Genomic DNA, 17,887 nt, shown 5'->3' with positions numbered 1-17,887 from the left:
TGCTATTGGGGGACAGTCCTTTTGGGTATGTTGGTGTGGGGAAGATATGGGTCAGTTATATTTTTTGATGTCAGAAAGGGATTGTCATGGAAAGGACTTTGTCTTGACAATGTGTTTTATGTAATGGTGCTTAGCAACTTTGTTGACCAACTGTAGGAAAATGGTATTGGGTTTGTTGGGTTGTAGATTTTAATGTGTTGTTTTGGTTGTGTATTATTGATAACTAAAAGAAAAAAAGTATTTTCCTCCCCTTTTGTTCTAATGTAACCTTAATAAAGCTTTTAATTTAGTGAACAACCCTTAGGTTGTAGTAAATATACAGAGTTCAGAATGTTTTTCTAATTTTTTGGGGCTGGATATCAAGTTGTTCTCTAAATTGTAGGGACAGTCTCCATGAGCTCTGCTGGTAGTTCAACAAATGGGCAAATACTGGTGTTTTACATTGGTTTTTGCTTCAAAGTTCAGGATTAAAGCACAAAAAAAAAAAAAAAACTAATTTTTGATATAATCCCAAGCTTTATGCAATCTGTCTGAAACATGTCCCTTTCATCTTATCTGGAAAGCTGAATTTGTCCAGTTTGTTTATTTCAGCTTTTGTTTGCCAGCTGGATTATTATATCAGAATTATCTGGTGGACATCAGGGACTCATTGCTGTGTGGTGACATGTCGGTTTTGCGAATTTACTCTAGACTGACAGTATTTGACCTCGAGAGGCCACAAATATCGACTCGAAGATTTCGGAAAGATCCTTCACTCTTAATTTATCGACCTGAAGATTCTTGATATGTAATAGTCCCAGGTAACTAGAATAAATTATATACCGTTAAAGTTTATACACAGGTTTTGGCTGAAGTTTAAAAAAGGTATTAATTTAAGAAGCCGTAAGGTAACGCTGCCATCAGGAGGGACTGTGCTGTGCCTGACCTTGGATATTATGGGGTTGTTATATGGGCCTCCATCCATTACATATACTGTGGAAGCTGGAATTAGTGGGAAAGCAAACTGCAGGGATTGTTGCAAATCATCCCCGCCTGTCCATCATGTCCTGTGCCGGTCAACCAGCTGTACATGGCAGAGCCTTATCCGAGGAGGACAGGGTGCAGTTAAGCCAACCATCTGCATTTGCACCTGCATCCACGTAGAGGACAACATGGATCTCGCTAAAGTAACAATATTCGTCCTGTTTAACTGCCTTTTTTCAGATGATTTTATTTTATTTAATTAACAAAAGAACATAGAGCATAAATGGGCGATAGCAACATAGAAGGTGAATCAATGCACCTGGAAAATGCAAATACATGCAGGTACACAACACAACTCAAAGGCAAAAGGTTGCAGCATTTAATAGGCGTCTACACGTACTTTACATTTATTCCTTTAGCACTCCTTTTTCTCCAAAGTCATGTGCAATTCAGAGTAAACAAAGTGCATTGCACTGAGAGATGGAAAGGTACGGCTATAGATATCTGATTCTCAAAGCAGCCACTTAGTCCAGTACCATTTTTGCCTGAATACAAGTCACTGTGTAGAATGGAAAGGGAGTTTTGTTTTTTTAAAAACAGATAGTGTGCTGCAAGTATATCGAGCACACAGGAGATCAGGAAAGAAGTGAGTCTGAAAGAGATGTTTCCAGACTCTTCTTGAACGATAAGAGGGATTCAGCAGTTCTGAGTGAAAGAGGGAGCTCATTCCACCACACTGGAGCCAGAGCCAAGTGGCCAGAGGCTTTTGATTTCAACTGAAGCATTAAGTTATTCCAAAAAGGTGGCAGGAGCTTCCAGAATTAATTTCAGTTAAAATGCAGGTTGCATTGTTAGGGGTGTGGTGGTGCAGTGGGTTGGACTAGGTCCTACTCTCCTATGGGTCTGGGGTTTGAGTCCTGCTTGGGGTGCCTTGCAAACAGACTGGTGTCCTGTCCTGGGTGTGTCCCCTCCCCCTCCAGCCTTATGCCCTCTGTTGCTGGGTTAGGCTCTGGCTCCTTGTGACCCTGAATGGGACAAGCGGTTTAGACTGTGTGTGTGTGTGTGTGTGTGTGTGTGTTTAGCGTTTCTGATGTCAGAAAGTTGCACAGGAGTCAACTGTATGTTGGGGGAGGAAGTATCTGGTGTAAACCATTCCAGTGACATACATTCTCTTGCAAAACTTGGAAGTTATAAATATACATTAAAATAACTGAAATTAATCAAGTTTCTTTAACATGCACATTTCTTCATTTAGAATTTTTAGTTCAGGTACCATGCAGTAACAAGACAAATGTTTTGTTAGATATTTGCCATCACTTCTAATGCACCTTCTGGTCCCTATGGGTATCAATGAACTGTAATCTTAAGTGTGGAGAGTTTGTATAGTTAGGACTTTAGTACCAGAGGATCAAAAAGGTATCAAATAAGTACAAGTAAACACAGCAGACACATTGATATATTTATTCTCCCATAGCAAAAACAAGACACGGCCGTAGAACGATCAATGTCCACCTTTTGAACTAATTGAAAAATTGATGTCACCTGCTTAATGACACTGAGCCACATATCAACATTGGAGTAAAATGGAAAAACAATCAGTGCTTGTGTATTTAGCTGGCAGTGTAAATAGAGCAGGGGGGTGCGGTGGCACAGTGGGTTGGACCCCAGTCCTGCTTTCCGGTGAGCCTGGGGTTCGAGTCCCGCTTGGGGTGCCTTGCGACGGACTGGCGTCCCGTCCTGGGTGTGTCCCCTCCCCCTCCGGCCTTACGCCCTGTGTTACCGGGTAGGCTCTGGTTCTCCGTGACCCTGTATGGGATAAGTGGTTCTGAAAATGTGTGTGTAAAATAGAGCCCCTGATAAAAGATCAGAGTCCGTAGGGTAAGAACGTAGTGATTAGTCTATTAGTGTTTTCAATATGGCTCATGGTCATGAGTGAAGTCGTTTCGTTGCAATCAATCGATTAATTTCAGCTTTTGAGACGTAAAGATGGACTTTGCTCTGTGATAGAGTGACACCCATTTCTAGAGCGTTGCCATAAAATGTTCACATGACTTGTCTTCAAAATTCAAATTTTATTTTCCTTGGAATTAACGTTGACGGACCTTGACCTTTCTTCCGTGACTTTGTATCCATTCCCCAAGTGTGAAACAGCTTTCAACAAACACCTGCGTACTATTCCTTTTAATATGTTCCAGTACCAGGTCTATTTTACCATGCTTGTAGTGGATTCCAGTATGTCATCCACTACGTATTTCTCATCCTTCCTAGTTTGTGTCCCTATAAGTGCCAAGATGTATGATGAAGGCATTTCAAGGTTCTATTACAGCTGTGACTTTCAGGCTGCAGAACAGATGGTTGGTGCCATTGTTCAGCCCCCCCCCCAAAAAAACGACATATACTAATTAAGAATAAAAAGTGAAAATGTATTTAAGTGTTCTTACAAAAAAACATCAGAGAGGATACTTAAGCCATGGGTGGCTTCTCTCCATCTAATTCTCCTCCTTCCTCCCCATCACCAGTGGAGAGCAGAAAGAGAGCGATTGCGCCCGCCGAATGCGTGATGAAGTCAGTCATTAGGCTCAGCCTTGCTGGGGGCTGGCGGAGTGAGCGTGAGCGTGAGAGGCTGCTCAGAGGCGGTCCGTCAGCCGCACGCTCCTGCAGCCTCTTTCACCCTCCTCATCCCCGTCTCCTGAGCGAGGGGGAGTCACGCTGCAGCGGGAGGAGGGAGGGCGATCACGCAGGGAGGAAATCCTCCGAGACGGGGGGATCCGCTTTCTCGCCGCCGCTCCTCCGCACCTCATGGTCCTCCTTTCTTTCCTCCTTTTCCTGGTTTAAACAACTGGGATAGTGTGTGTGCCAGCAGCCCAGGGACAGATTCCCTGCACAGCCACTTTTGAGAGGCGAGGATGCTAAACAACCTGACCGACAGCGAGGACGGGGATGGGGGACCCAACAGCCAGGGTGAGTGAGGAAACCCTTGACATTCATAGACAAAAGTGTAAGGAGGGAATTCGGGGGGGTGGGGGGTGTATGGTAGAGCAAGGGGCTGAGATTGCGCTGCTGATGCTGGTACCTGTGCTGGCTCACGGCACCTCACAGTAACAGTTACCGCAAGGCTGCTGTGACAGGAATAACGATTATGGTTTCTTCTCGGAGGGGGAGTTCGAGGGTTTCACGACACGGGGGCGTGTGGTCAGTGCGGCGACCGTCCGCCTAGCCTCACGGCACTGGAACTTGGCACTGGGGCACTGCTCCGTTTGAGTGAGGTCGCCTCCCGAGGCTGCTCTCCCAGCCTTCATGTGTCCGCTCAGATCTGTTCCCCACGCATGTGTCGTCCCGTCTGTTGCTCACTCTGTAATTTCACTTTCATGCTGGCCTCCTCCGTCCGCAGATCCACGCACGCAATTGCGCGTTATGCCCCCCCCTCCTCCATTTATCATATCAACAGCAGCTTGCTATTAAATTAATAGGTATCATTGCTATGTATAATATGTCTCATGTTTGACCCATTTGAACAGCCCTGATCATATTGCCTGCCATATTTTCACCGTGTTATGATGAAACCTACTTGACGTTTCTTTTAATTATTTTTAATTTTGATTCCAGTGTGTTCTCACGTTTCCCATGTCCATATTTATGCCGCTAACCTTGTGAAGAATGATTGTGTGCTTCGTTAGAGAGACGTTTGATCTCGAGTGTCGCTTGCTTCCAACATACCATGAATACTGTGGTGATGCTCTTCTCTGTACTGAAGGAGATCGCCACCCCTCTTTGTGGCAGGAAGAGCACTATGTCCAGACAGCCAGATTGGCTCTGTCCAGGGTTCTGGTTATTCCTGAGAGCTCTGCTGCAGGCTGCTGTCCTTGGTGCTAAATCCCGATTTTTGAATTTACCGTGAAGATGACTGAAGAGATTTTGAAATACCCAGCAATCACTGCACTGCATTTTATAGAAATGCATCACAGCGTGCACATTTCTTGTATGTGACAAATAAGTATTTTACTTTTTTTCGTCGTTTTGATTATGGTGGTCAATTGAAATTGCTACGATGACCATTCGCTTTGTCTACAGACCCCTAGCACCTCTAAAGTGAAGGATCCATTTACAAAATGTGCATTTTTTTAACTAAAACTAAAGTTTTCCAGTGGTAATTGTGGTTACCAAGTAGACTGAACTCTATGCCCACACACCTTATTCACCAGGGTGAATTACACTGCTAGATACATTACTTACAATGGGACAGTTCTGAGCTGTCTCCAATTACACACTGGCAGTCATTGTAACCTCATTTTAAATCATTATCTTCAACTCCACAGGCTTTTGAAGGTTTCTGACACTGGCAACCTTACTTGTTGCAGCTTATAACCGGAGAGTGAAAATGTGGCTCTCGGCTTCCAACGGAGATGTTCCTGTTCTCCTGCCAACCGACCTTAATGCAGATCTGACCGCTGCCAACTGGTAGCCCATCCAATGTGTCTAACATGTAATCTTAGACTGAGTCTACGAGGCAAGTCTCTAACATGCAGGCTTTACAGCATGTACTGCCTTCCCGTATGCAAGCTTGTTTGCTACCCATGTTATAAAAGTAATTACAGTTGAGACTTGAACACGGGTTTGAACTGCGCGGGTCCACTTATACACGGAATTTTTTTAAAATATATTGGAAAATTCTTCGGAGATCTGCATCAATTTGAAAAAACTCGCATAGACGAGCCGCGTAGCCTAGAAATATCGAAAAAATTAAGAAAAAGTGAAGTATGTCGTGAATACAACAAATATATGTAGGTACTAGTCTATTTTATCATATACTACCATAAAATATACACGTAATACGTATAGCATCTACAGTGTTTTGCATCATTAAGACAATATTGATGTGGGTACTGCCACGTAAACAGACGACGAAAACTTACGGTATCGATAAATACAGTACTGTAATATTTTCTCTTCCTTCTGATTTTTTTATAACATTTTCTTTTCTCTAGCTCACTTTTTTATAAGAATACAGTATATAATACATATAGAAAATGTGTGTTCATTGACTGTTTATGTTATCGGTAAGGCTTCCAACAAGCAGTAGGCTATTAGTAGTTCAGTTTTTGGGGAGTCAAAATTTTTACGTGGATTTTCGACCGCGCAGGGGGTCGGCGAACCTGACAACCTCGTTGTTCAGGGGTCAACTGTACTATTACCACCAATGTCGAAACAATGTCTCTTGCGACGTATCAGTATTATAGGTGAAATATTAGTTGGCCCCAATTTAAAAATTGAGAGCAAAGAAACATGCAAATGCAATTTAGCTTTATATACATATCTTGAACTTCAAATCCACTTGAGGACTTTATGCTTCAACAGTAAGATGCAGTTTGTGAGACTTTATATCAGACCCAAGTCTGTAATACAAAAAGCTGTGAACTTATGTAAAATTCTCAATTCCTACTCTTCATGGCCTTACTTTAGTTTGGGTAATGTCTGAACCATGAATTATTATACCATAAAATATTGATGTCTGGTAAAGTGTTCATACGGCTGAGGAAAGCTTGTCAACAGAATTTCCCCCCAGATGTTCTGTGGATGTTTCCTTACGTATGTGCTCCCCCATCTCTTCTGTGTCCTCATGAGCTGTTGGCTATACTGCCATCGCCGAGTACAGTGGTAATGAGATCAGCCTTTCAAGGATATCATGTTGTCTGAAACTCAACTAGAAGTCAGCTTGTAGAGAAATGATAGAGAATGTGCACACCAAACTCAAATTTGCTTACAGCCATGTCATAAACTTTGTTTTCTTCTGTGGTCTGTTGGAATTTGGGTTTTACATAATACTATCCCAGCGACAGGCAGAATCACCTTTACTGCTCATAACTGTCCCGTTTTTGCCCCGTTTTGTTGTCAGACACACAAAGAACTGAAAGCATAAAGAATTTCGACCGCGGTGGGTTGAGGGATTTTGAGATTGAAATGAGGTTGCTGAGCAGCGCATCCTTTAAGCAAATCTCCAGTCACCTGCCTCAAGGCGAGTTTTTACTCTTAATTAACATTTTTAACTAGCTACACGCACTGTCCAAAACCACACGTCCTGACAAACCAGAGCCTAACCCAGTGACGCAGGGGGACACACCAATCCATCACAAGGCACCGTAAGCAGGACTTGAACGCCAGACCCATCAGAAAGCAGAACCTGGCCGAACCCATCGTACCATGGCAACACGGCAACACCGCTCCCCCCTTTTTAAGTGGCTATGGTTAAATAATACATTTCTACAAGAGTAAGTGTTGCCCTCACTGTTAAAATTTAGATAAATATTTACATTTATTTGACACTTTTCTCCAAAGGAATTTACAATGTTAAGATTACAATTTACCCATTTATAGTGGGGTAATTTTATTGGAGCAATTTAGGGTAAGTACCTTCCCTCAAGGGTATTACAGCCAAAGAGGGGGATCAAACCTGTCACTTTTAGATGCGAAAGAAGAAGCTCTAACTGCTGTACTACCAGCTGTCCCCTATGACATTGCTTACTATTAATATTGCTTAAGAGTCTTTATAAATAGAGTGCTGCTGGGGAAAAAAAAAAAAACACCTTCTTCTTTTCACACACATACATACACAATGTCTACAACCGCTTGTCCCGAGTGGGGCTGTAGCAAACCGGAGCCTAACCCGGCAACACAGGGCGCAGGGCTAAAGGGGGGGAGGGGACACACACTGGATGGGATGCCAGTCTATCACAAGGCACCCCAAGCAGTACTCGAACCCCAGACCCACCACAAAGCAGGACCCAACCAACCCCGCTGCGTTCTTTTCCATAATGGGGAAAAAAAAAAAGTTATCAGAAGGTCATTGATAGAATTGTGAACTCAAGAGTGAGGAGGTCAAGCTGGCTGGTCAGTCAAGCTGAGGTGCAAAGTGGGGCTGACTGACAGAGAGAGAGAAAGAGAGAGTATCTAGACCTCAGCTATCTCCTTCTCTCTCTCCATCAGTCAACACAAGAAAGGTGATCCATTCTTGGTTTGGAAGCATCATATTTGGCATGATCCATGGCTGGGGATATTTCCACCATTCATTGCCCAGGGATTTAAACAGGCAACTGGGAGCTATGGCAAGTCTAGATGTGTTACAGTATCTCAATGTATGTGTTGGGAAGGTGTGTGGTCTTACCATCGCGTGCCACGCTCCCACGTCGCTGGAAACTTCTAGCGGCGGTTTCCTCCTCCAATGGGAGAATAAAATCAGGCATGACTAGGACGGCCCGTGAATGGTGAACCTCCTGAAATTTATGGGGCTGCAGCACCCGAGTCTAATTGGTTATATAAGTGTTGGTACCTTTAACGATGTGCAGCCAGTGCAGAAAGAAGCATAGTCAGAACAGAATGGAACTACTGCCTATTCACACACACACAGCCTGAAGCTGCTCATCCCAGGTGGCATCGCAGCAAACCGGGAGGAGGGACACACGCGGGACGCGATGCCAGTCTGCTGCAAGTTACCCCAGGCAGGACTTGTACCCCAGACCCACCAGAGAGTGGGGACGCAGCCAAGCCCACTGCAGCCCTGCAGCCCTGCAGCCCTGCAGTGCAGAGTCCAAGCCTACCTGATTCCAAGTGTCATCTTGGGTGAAGAACCACTTGCCTGTTGAAATCTGGGACTAGGACTGACTAGACCATAAACCAGGGCTTTAAACAGGCAACTGGGAGCCATAGCAACTGCATGTTTGTTTACAGTAACCAAGTGCATGTGTTAGGGAGGCATGGGGACTAGGTGCAGGTATTTGTTTACAGTTATTATGCACGTGTGCTGCTTTGTTCTGGGCCCCCTCATGTGCCATGCTAAGATACAAATCATCTAAGTGTTTCCACTGCTATTTCTTCCTACAGTTCAAATTACATTGAATTACTGTTACGGCGCAATAGATATGGTGTTAATTACAGTCATTATGTGTGAATACCTATATTACATTTTGTCAAATCATGTTAGAAGAGGTCATCAGGTAATTTCGAGTTCTCAGATAAATGTTGTTTAATATAAATCTGCCTCACTTCCCCCACCACAGTATGGTAACTCCCTTCCTGGTTGTAATGGAAAATATGTAATTTGTTAAAACCAGAGAACATCACTAATCATACAGATTAGCGCTCCCCCTCCCTATTAGATGGGGTATTTTCAGGTCTGAATGTACTAAATGGCGACATGCCAGTTGTTCTCACTGGCCCAAAATCAACTTTACTTCTTGTCCTTTAACCAGACAAACACTGATGCCGGACTAGTAAAGAGAAAGTCAATTTTTTAAAGGAAAATTAACCCAAAATGGTCAGGTGAAACAGAGTTTGCCGGTTTTCTACAGTTTTGTTTTCAGGGACTGTACAGTGATGGATGGGAGTCAAAGATGCAACCAGTGCTGTCTTCTATAGGGGAATAATGGGCAGCGCAAAGAGCCGATGTTATAGATTATCTAATTCACGTGGCGCAGCAGGTTTGGCTGGGGCCCACCAGCCATGGGGTGGAGCAGGGGTTCGAGTCCTGCTTGGGGTGCCTTGTGGGAGACTGGCGTCCCGTCCTGGGTGTGTCCCCTCCCCCTCCAGCCTTGCGCCCTGTGTTGCTGGGTTAGCCTCCAGTTTGCCGCGACCCCACCTGGAATAAGCAGTTGTAGACATTGCGTATGTGTGTGTGATCCACCTGTAAGGACCATGTTAATCAGAACACACTTCATCTCCTCATTGCAAAAAAGCCAATGAGTAGCCTTTTATTTTACATTTGTAAAATAGCAGCACCTGTTCTTTTTTCTTTTTAAATCAAGTGGCACTGTTTTGATATGATTCTGATCCATTTCTACATCTTCTGTCACATAGCAGAGATTGTGCTCATGGTCATTGACATCATGAACATCTGTAAGATATCCCTACAAATTCCTTGTAATTACTTTCCATTAGATATATTAGTGTGCCATTGTTTTTAGTAAATTAAAAGATGGAGACATAACCCTGTAATGTGATTTTAATAACAGATGTAGCGACAGGAACACATGCGAGTTACATTATAACGCAACACATTCACCCTGGATGAAAAAAGTAGTTTCCTAGGATATGGAATTTTTTTTCATTCTCAGAGGGACAAAAAAACAGACATAAAATATTCCAAGCAAAATATTCTATAGCAATTCTTCTGATGGAATCTGCTGATTAAATAGATGGGTACCATGATAATAAACAATTGGTGGTGCAGTGGGTTTGATTCATTTATACAGGTGGTGTAGCGGGTCCTGCTCTCCGGTGGGTCTGGGGTTTGAGTCCCACTTGGGATGCCTTGTGACAGACTGGTGTCCCGTCCTGGGTGTGTCCCCTCCCCCTCGAGCCTTGCGCCCTGTGTTGCCGGGTTAGGCTCTGGCTCGCCGCCACCCTGCTCGGGACAAGCGGCTTCAGACAATGTGTGTGTGTGCAGTGTTCCAGTGCACACACATCATGTACATATATGGTCTAAGTGTGCTTTGTGTGTTTCTCATGTTCCCCTAGCATAAATCAGAAGGCATAAGGACAAAAGGCACAGGCGTTTGCAGCACCTGTCAAGAACAATAATCTCTCTGAACGTGAAGGAAATATCTTACTGACGGCGCTGAGAGGCTTCCGAAAAACACATTGTTTGCAATACGCATCACAAAGAATTTGTATTCTGCTCAATAGTGAGTCATGTAGGTTTGGACACCTGCCATTCAGTCCTGATGGCTCCTGGAATCCATTGCTAAACTTGCCAGGATTAACACTCTCAGCGTCCTCTCTTTGCCAAATTTCTGCAGACAGTGAGGATAAAAGGCACTTTAAAAGATAAGGAAGCTTGATACGGGAACCGACGAGATGGTGAACCAGCCCCAGGATCTCACATTATTACTACTAGCCTTTTGTAAAATGAAATAGGATGGAGTGTTATATCTTATTGTGCTGTGATCTGGAATGATGAGTGTGTAGATAGCTAAAAGTCCGACATTAGTTCAAAGCAAAAAAGCACATTCACAAATAACCACCTCTAAGGACAGAACATTCACATTTATTCATCAGGCGATGCTTTTTTCCAAAGGGACTAACAATGTTAATGTACCTACAGTTATTATTTATTATTAGTTATGTATTTAGAGAAAGTACATTACTCAAGGTTATTACAGCTGAAGGAAAGATTCAAACCTGCAGCCTTGGCTCTAAAGGCAGCTCTTCTAACTACTACACTATGAGCTGCCCCGTGATCCCACATACTAACGAAGAAAATATTCCTGAAATTAATATCGAATGATAAATACTAAAACATACAAAATACGCCACACATATGATCTTTTTTACTCTTACCCCTATGTAGATGTTTACAAGGTGTTCATATGTATTCATGTTGATTCTTGAATTCTTGGCAAAACACAGGACAGTGCAGCAGGGAGCTGTATGGAAAAGGTGAAATCTGTAGATTTTGCAGAACTCCACAATCAGTTGAATCCCACACTGGAAAAAATATCATAAAGTAGCAGAAAAGGCGATGCCATGTCAAAATACACTGATTCCCTCAGTCATACACTCACTCACTCACTCATGAATAACCTCTTGTCCTAACTCAAGGTCATGGTGGTCTGGGAACTATCCAGGAATCATAGGGTACCTGGATAAGTAGGGTACACCCTGGATGGGATGTTACTCCATTGCAGCATGTCAGAATAAATGGAAAGAGTTAGAGTTTATGTGTACATCACCACTCCCCTGGAGGAGCTTTCCAAGACGTAGCTCTCATGGAAAGGCTGGAAGGGGCCACGTCAGTCATTCAGAGCATTCACAGCAGGCCACAGCTTCTATCTAGGGCAGTGCCTCAACGGCCCAGAGCGGACCGGACGGTCTGGTGGCTGGCAGAGTTAGGCAGTGCAGACAGATCCAGCAACAAGGTGAGAGGTGCTTCCTTGGCAGAGTAATGGCACCAGGGACTGAGACAGACACAACCTGGTCAATGTCCTGCTTCAAAATCCAGCAGCTTATAATAAAAAACATGCTATGAATTCAATGCTCATTAAGATATGAGGAAGATACAAAACAATGCAATATTCACAAGTATCATTATATAATTCCCTAACATCTGTGGTCTCTTCAAATTATGTGTATATATATATATATATATATATATATATATATATATATATATATATATATATATACATACATTCGCTGCTGTCCATTTTCTTATTATTATCATTATTATTAATAATAATGTATATTTGCACTACGGTGGAGTAGCTTAATGATAATTACGTAATGTTCTAGTTTTGGGTTTTATATCATTATAGTACAGCATAGCATTATGTAAAGGCTCCCTCCTAATACCAGAGATGGGATTTTTAAAAGCTTCCTGGTACTTTAACTGATGTGTTTTTATCTGGTTTACAGCTTTGCTTTATTTGACCACAAGCTGTTTTGGTTCAGATTGGGCTGAGCGCAGCTTTTTCTGCGTGTTAGCAAGGGTCCAGTTGATGAGACCTGTATGTGAACTAAGGGAGGGGTGTCTTTTTGCTCTTTTTCACAGATTTACAGAAGTATTCATGGTAGCTTATTTGTTTTATTATCAGTATGCCCTCAGAGAATACCGTGTTGCTCACGTATTTCAGATTTCCAACGAAACTAAATAGACCATCCATCCATCCATCGTCTGACACCCCTTGTCCTAAGCAGGGTCGCAGTGAGCCAGAGCCTACCCAGTGGTGTGGGATGCAGGGCTGAAGGGGTAAGGGAGATGCCCAGGACAGGATGCCAGGATGCCTGCGGGCACAAGCCAAAACCCCCCCCCAAATAGACCAATATATACTAAATAGACCAATATATATATATATATATATATGAGCAATACTATGTCATGACAGACATTCTTTAGTTTCACAGTTCATATTCCAGAAAATTTCTTAACCGCATGACCTTCTCATGATCCCCAGAAATATTTTTCGCTTCCTTTCTGTACAATTTCACAGCTGAGCTCACATATAATGCAGCCCAGAATTTCTATACAGTGCTGCTGAGAGCACATTTACACCTTAAACAACTTTAGGAATTCACAAGATCCTACCACTAACTTTGCAAAGGAGTATGAGAAATCCAGAGGAGTGCGTCTGTCGATAACCAGCGCATAGGCAGGGTGTTGCGAGCGCAGAGACATGGTACATTGGTTGGGAATAACAGCACAGTTATGTCTGTGTGCACAAATGTCTAGAGGCACTGTGTAAATTATAGCTGTAGCCCACAAGGATATGATAATTAAAGATATCTATGGCATGTGTGAAGAAAGTAAGGAAGCTGAATGATGTTGATGTTACATGGGCATGGATGATATTTGCAGTGCGTTATGTAATTTGTCTGCAAAGATTTCGCTTTGGCCTACATGCAACCTCGTACAACATGTATTGTAAGCATTTTCCCTTTTGGAAAAACAACTGTGAAGAATTAGGTTTTGAACTGCACTAATTAGAATGTCTTCCGGTGAGAAGAGCTAAGCCAGAACTGTGGCAGTGCACTGATTTTGGAAAAGGATGTAGGGGGCAGAGGCGGGCAGTGACAAGGAAAATCTGAAGGATGATTAATCCATCTGCATATCTGTAATCCAGTCATACTTTCTATAGATGTGTAGTTATGGCAGCTGGTAGCGTAGTGGTTAGAGCTGCTGCCTTTGGATTCAAAGGTTGCACGTTTGAGTCTTGCCTCTGGCTGTAGTACCCTTGAGCAAGGTACTTACCCTAGATTACTCCCTTGTATGAATGGGTGAATAGTCATAGGTTTCTTAACATCATAGACTGCTTTAGAGAAAGGTGTCAACTAAATGTAGGTGTTCCTTTATCAGACAACTGTAGTTACTGAACAGTTTGAATATTTTAGGTAAAAGTAATTAGAAGCAGAATTGCACTGAGCTCTAAGGAAGATGGAAGGTTTAACAAGTGTGGAGAAGAGATATGGGGGGGTTTATTGGAGATCGTACGCGGCACTTTCTAAAGTGATACCTAAATCAGTAGCTAAAAGAAGAAATCACACATTGTTGTATTGTTTGCCATATTCCTGCTCATATCACTTGGTATTTGGGCAATTCCCTGCCTAATATTTAGAGGACACACTCAGGTATGCTGTCGGAGGTGTATTGAACTGTATTCACTGTAAAAAAAAAAAAAAAGTGGTACAGCTTGGAAAAAGGTCCTGGAGGAAAATTATTTCCCAAGACTGCCTTCATGCTATACAGCACGAAAACTAGGGTTTATTGTAACTTGGCAGGATTTATTGTAAGTCCCTATGAATTGAACATTATGGTAATCTCTGTCCAATTGCATTTTGCCTCTTGAGAGACCTTTGCTAACGTTGACCTGAGACAAGACCAGCATCCAACACAGACAGAAAGAGATCAACTCTTAGCCAAGCAATAATCCCTCCAGCTAAACTAATACAGCTGATACTTTCTCTCATGTTCTGCCTTTCTGGATTGGAGATTATCAAGCACTAAGTCCCCCATCGTCAAATTTCACAGTACTGTATCCATGTGTATGTCAAAACCATCCTTTTCAGAGCTTCAGTAATGAAGACTGGAGCCATGTCCTGAGACAAATCCTCAGCTTTGTACATAATACGTGTATGAACATCTTGTATTTGGTGTAGAACACTGATACTTGATACTAGCGCAAAGTAACATCAGATCAGTTATTCAGATTACTGAATTTAGTTAGTTTAGTTCGTTTTGACTATCGCTTTGGGGAGGGTATAGGCCACCAACAACAGTTTGCCATCAATTTCTGTCGTGTGTCATCTATTACTGACTGTATTTGGAGGTAACTGTATTCCAACATCATCAGCTGGTGTTTGAAACCAAAATGGAAATGTATAAAATATTTAAATATGCAGTATTTGTAAAATTGTATTTATAATGAAGAAGTTTTCACTTCTCTTTCCTGATTCTCTTACACTTTTCTGTTCTTTTTTTAGTGTTTCTTTGAGCAGTTTTTTTTTTTTTTTTGCTGTGTGTAGAATACACACACACACACACTTGCTGAAGCCATTTGTCCCAAGCGGGATCGCAGCGAACCAGAGCCTAACCTGGCAACACAGGGCGCGGGGCCGGAGGGAGAGGGGACACACCCAGGATGGGACGCCAGTCCGTTACAAGGCACCCCAAACAGGGCTCAAACCCCAGATCCGCCAGAGAGCAGGACCCAGCCAAACCTGCTGCGCCACTGTGCCCCCCCATGTAGAATATATGCTACATATATTCAGTGACACAAGAAATTTCCAAAAATTTTGCAACACCTGTCTGTGCTGGCTGCAGATTTGGGTCAGAATTAGCAAAGGAATTTCAAGTGACCAGAATTCCTCTTGGGAATGAATGAATTACATTGCAGTCGTCAACATGCTTTGACTTCAAAACAATCATTAACGGTAAGAAATTAACTTTAGAAATACAGCTTCAGCTGATTTCAAACTGTCCACATCCTTCTGTTTTTTTGAGTACCATTGTGTATTTTTATGACTAAATAAAATGTAAGTGTTGTCCAATCTATCGAGTTTCGACAATCACTTGTCCTCATCAGGGTTTCGATGATTCAGAGCTTGTCTTGGAAGCATTGGGCACAAGGCTGAGGGGGGTACACCCTGGACATCAGTCCACCAGAGGGTAGCCACACATGCACACACTACAGACAACTTAACATCACCAGTCCACCTGAACTACCTGTCTTCAGGCTTTGGGAGGAAACCAGAGCACACACCGAGCAGGGATCGAGCCCACATTTTCGTGCACCACCCAGGCCCTACAAGGCAGCAGCACTGCTTTGCCACCCCTCTGATTAACGCACTTCTGAAAACAGTTTTTAAAGTTTAACAGAGAAGCTGAGAGAATGCTATGACACCGTCGCCCCCGAAGTTAAGGGTTTACATATTAGTAGCCTGCAGTTTATTTGTACTTTGTCCAGTCAGCAGCAAGGTATCAGCACCCTACCTGTAAGACCTGAATTTATAGAAGAAACGGAAAGAAATCATCCTGAACGGAATAAAAAAATGGTTCGCTGATCAAGACAAATATTTTCAACTGATCAAAATGTTCAGCATTCATCCTTTGTAAAACAAAACACGAAGGGATGATAAATTGTACAGGTATTATTCGCAATATTTTAATGATATCTCTGAAAATGCAACATATTCAAATTACATCAATTGGGAATCTATTCAGATCTGTAGAGAATTGTCTATATAGAGCTTTGTCTACTATAAACCAACACTACTGTCAAAGGGAGCTTTTTTCTTCAGTTCTCACTTGGTTCACTTCAGCTCTGGAGCTGCTTGCATGTCTGATGATCATCATCACTCAGTATCAAACCCTCATCATTACACTTAGCACAGAGCTGTAATTTATATATGGCCTCGTAGTATTTTCCCCCAAGAGCAATACTGAAGACATGGTTTTATTTGCTTGTCACACCCTTGTACAAGCTGACTTTGAGGTGCCTTATATCACTTTCAACACTTTCAGTTTCATACCTGTGTGAGATTTATTTACTTTTATTTACTTCAATATAGACTAATGTATTTAATATGCTTTAATCTGCTTTGCAGAACAAGATTTCAAACCATAACCTTACCTTTATTTGGCAAACTACTCTGAGTACTCAAAAAGTACTCTGGCTGTCTTTTATTTATTGTTATTGTTTTTTTCGTGCAGTATTATCTGTTGTTTTTGTTCATAGTCTGTGGAGAAGCACTCAAGAAGAATTTCATGATACTTGTACGCGGTAATTGTACCTATGACAATAAACCTTGAAAACTTGAAAACTTGAATACAAATTCTGCAAGCTTTTAGATTTCACAGATGATGCACTTCTCCACTTTTACTTCTTAAAACCTGGGCAAAACTGCAAGATTAAGCAGTTTTTTTATATCTTATATATTATAAAAGAATTATAGAGCACGCTGAGTATTTTTACTTGTCCCAGATACAAGATACTAATTATCATTTTATTACAGTTTAAATTTTATTTGTAATTAGGTAGCTATGAAATTGAATTCATCCATGCAACTGTGTACTAAAAATAAAAGTCAAGTGCACAGATCATATTATTCCTGTTTTTTACTAGGTTTGTTCTTCTGCCCTAAAATTTTACTCTGGTGTTTCGAGACATTTTCTTCCACAGATATTTGCATTGTCAAGTACAGGATGGCAAATATTGTTACAGACCTAATACAGAATTTACAAAGGATAGATGAAGTAAAGTACAATGTTATGAAAGGAGTATTTTATTTTACATTTATTCATGTAGCAAATACTTTTCTTCAAAGCGACCTACATCTCCTAGAAAATACTATATGTGCATTACATCAGCAAAAAAAAAGGGTTGTGATATTATAGAATATTGCACATGTCAATTAAACTACTAAAAATTTGAGAGATACTGTCAACCACTTTAATGTCAAAACTGAGCTAAGTCCGAAGCATCTAAATGTGAGAAAAATACCCCCCAATGTAAGTGTAGAATTTACCCTAGCAAATTTTCAGCTTTGTCATTTTGCTTTTCTGCCATTACTATGCTTCACTGATTTCTACATTCCAGATTAATCGCTTTAAAAGATTGAAAATTGAGTCAAATCTCATTTGAGTCTTTCATGTCAAAAACTGAACAGACTGACTATTTATTAGCTTGCCTGTTTCCTTCCCAAGACCTCTCTTATTGCTGTTCTTTGAAGTTTTCAAGATTGTCTTGTGTAATATAGTTATACTATTATATTTATATTTTCATGCCAAGGCCAAAATGTAATAATGCAGTAATTTAGCTGCTTTTTCAAATATTCTGATATGTACGATAGCATAATTTAACTGATACCAGTTTTGAAAGAAGAACACATAGCTGACCAAATGGAACCTAAAACAAAATCTGGACATATACTTGAACCTGAA

At 41.8% G+C, this 17,887-nt stretch overlaps 1 protein-coding gene across 1 annotated transcript in view; it reads left to right on the top strand.

Annotated features, from left to right (window-relative positions):
• The first annotated feature begins 3,512 nt into the window (after positions 1–3,512).
• LOC108930435 (solute carrier family 12 member 5-like) overlaps positions 3,513–17,887 on the top strand; it is a 51,258-nt gene continuing 36,883 nt past the window's right edge. Inside the window, exon 1 of the mRNA XM_018745673.2 lies at positions 3,513–3,924. Within this exon, the coding sequence (XP_018601189.1) occupies positions 3,870–3,924 (55 nt within the window). The 5' untranslated portion in view covers positions 3,513–3,869. The remainder of the gene's footprint in view (positions 3,925–17,887) is intronic.

Source organism: Scleropages formosus, chromosome 1 (assembly GCF_900964775.1).
Source record: "Scleropages formosus chromosome 1, fSclFor1.1, whole genome shotgun sequence".
Taxonomy (NCBI): domain Eukaryota; kingdom Metazoa; phylum Chordata; class Actinopteri; order Osteoglossiformes; family Osteoglossidae; genus Scleropages; species Scleropages formosus.
Note: the sequence above shows the minus strand (reverse complement) of the source record. Positions and strands in the feature narration are given on the sequence as shown.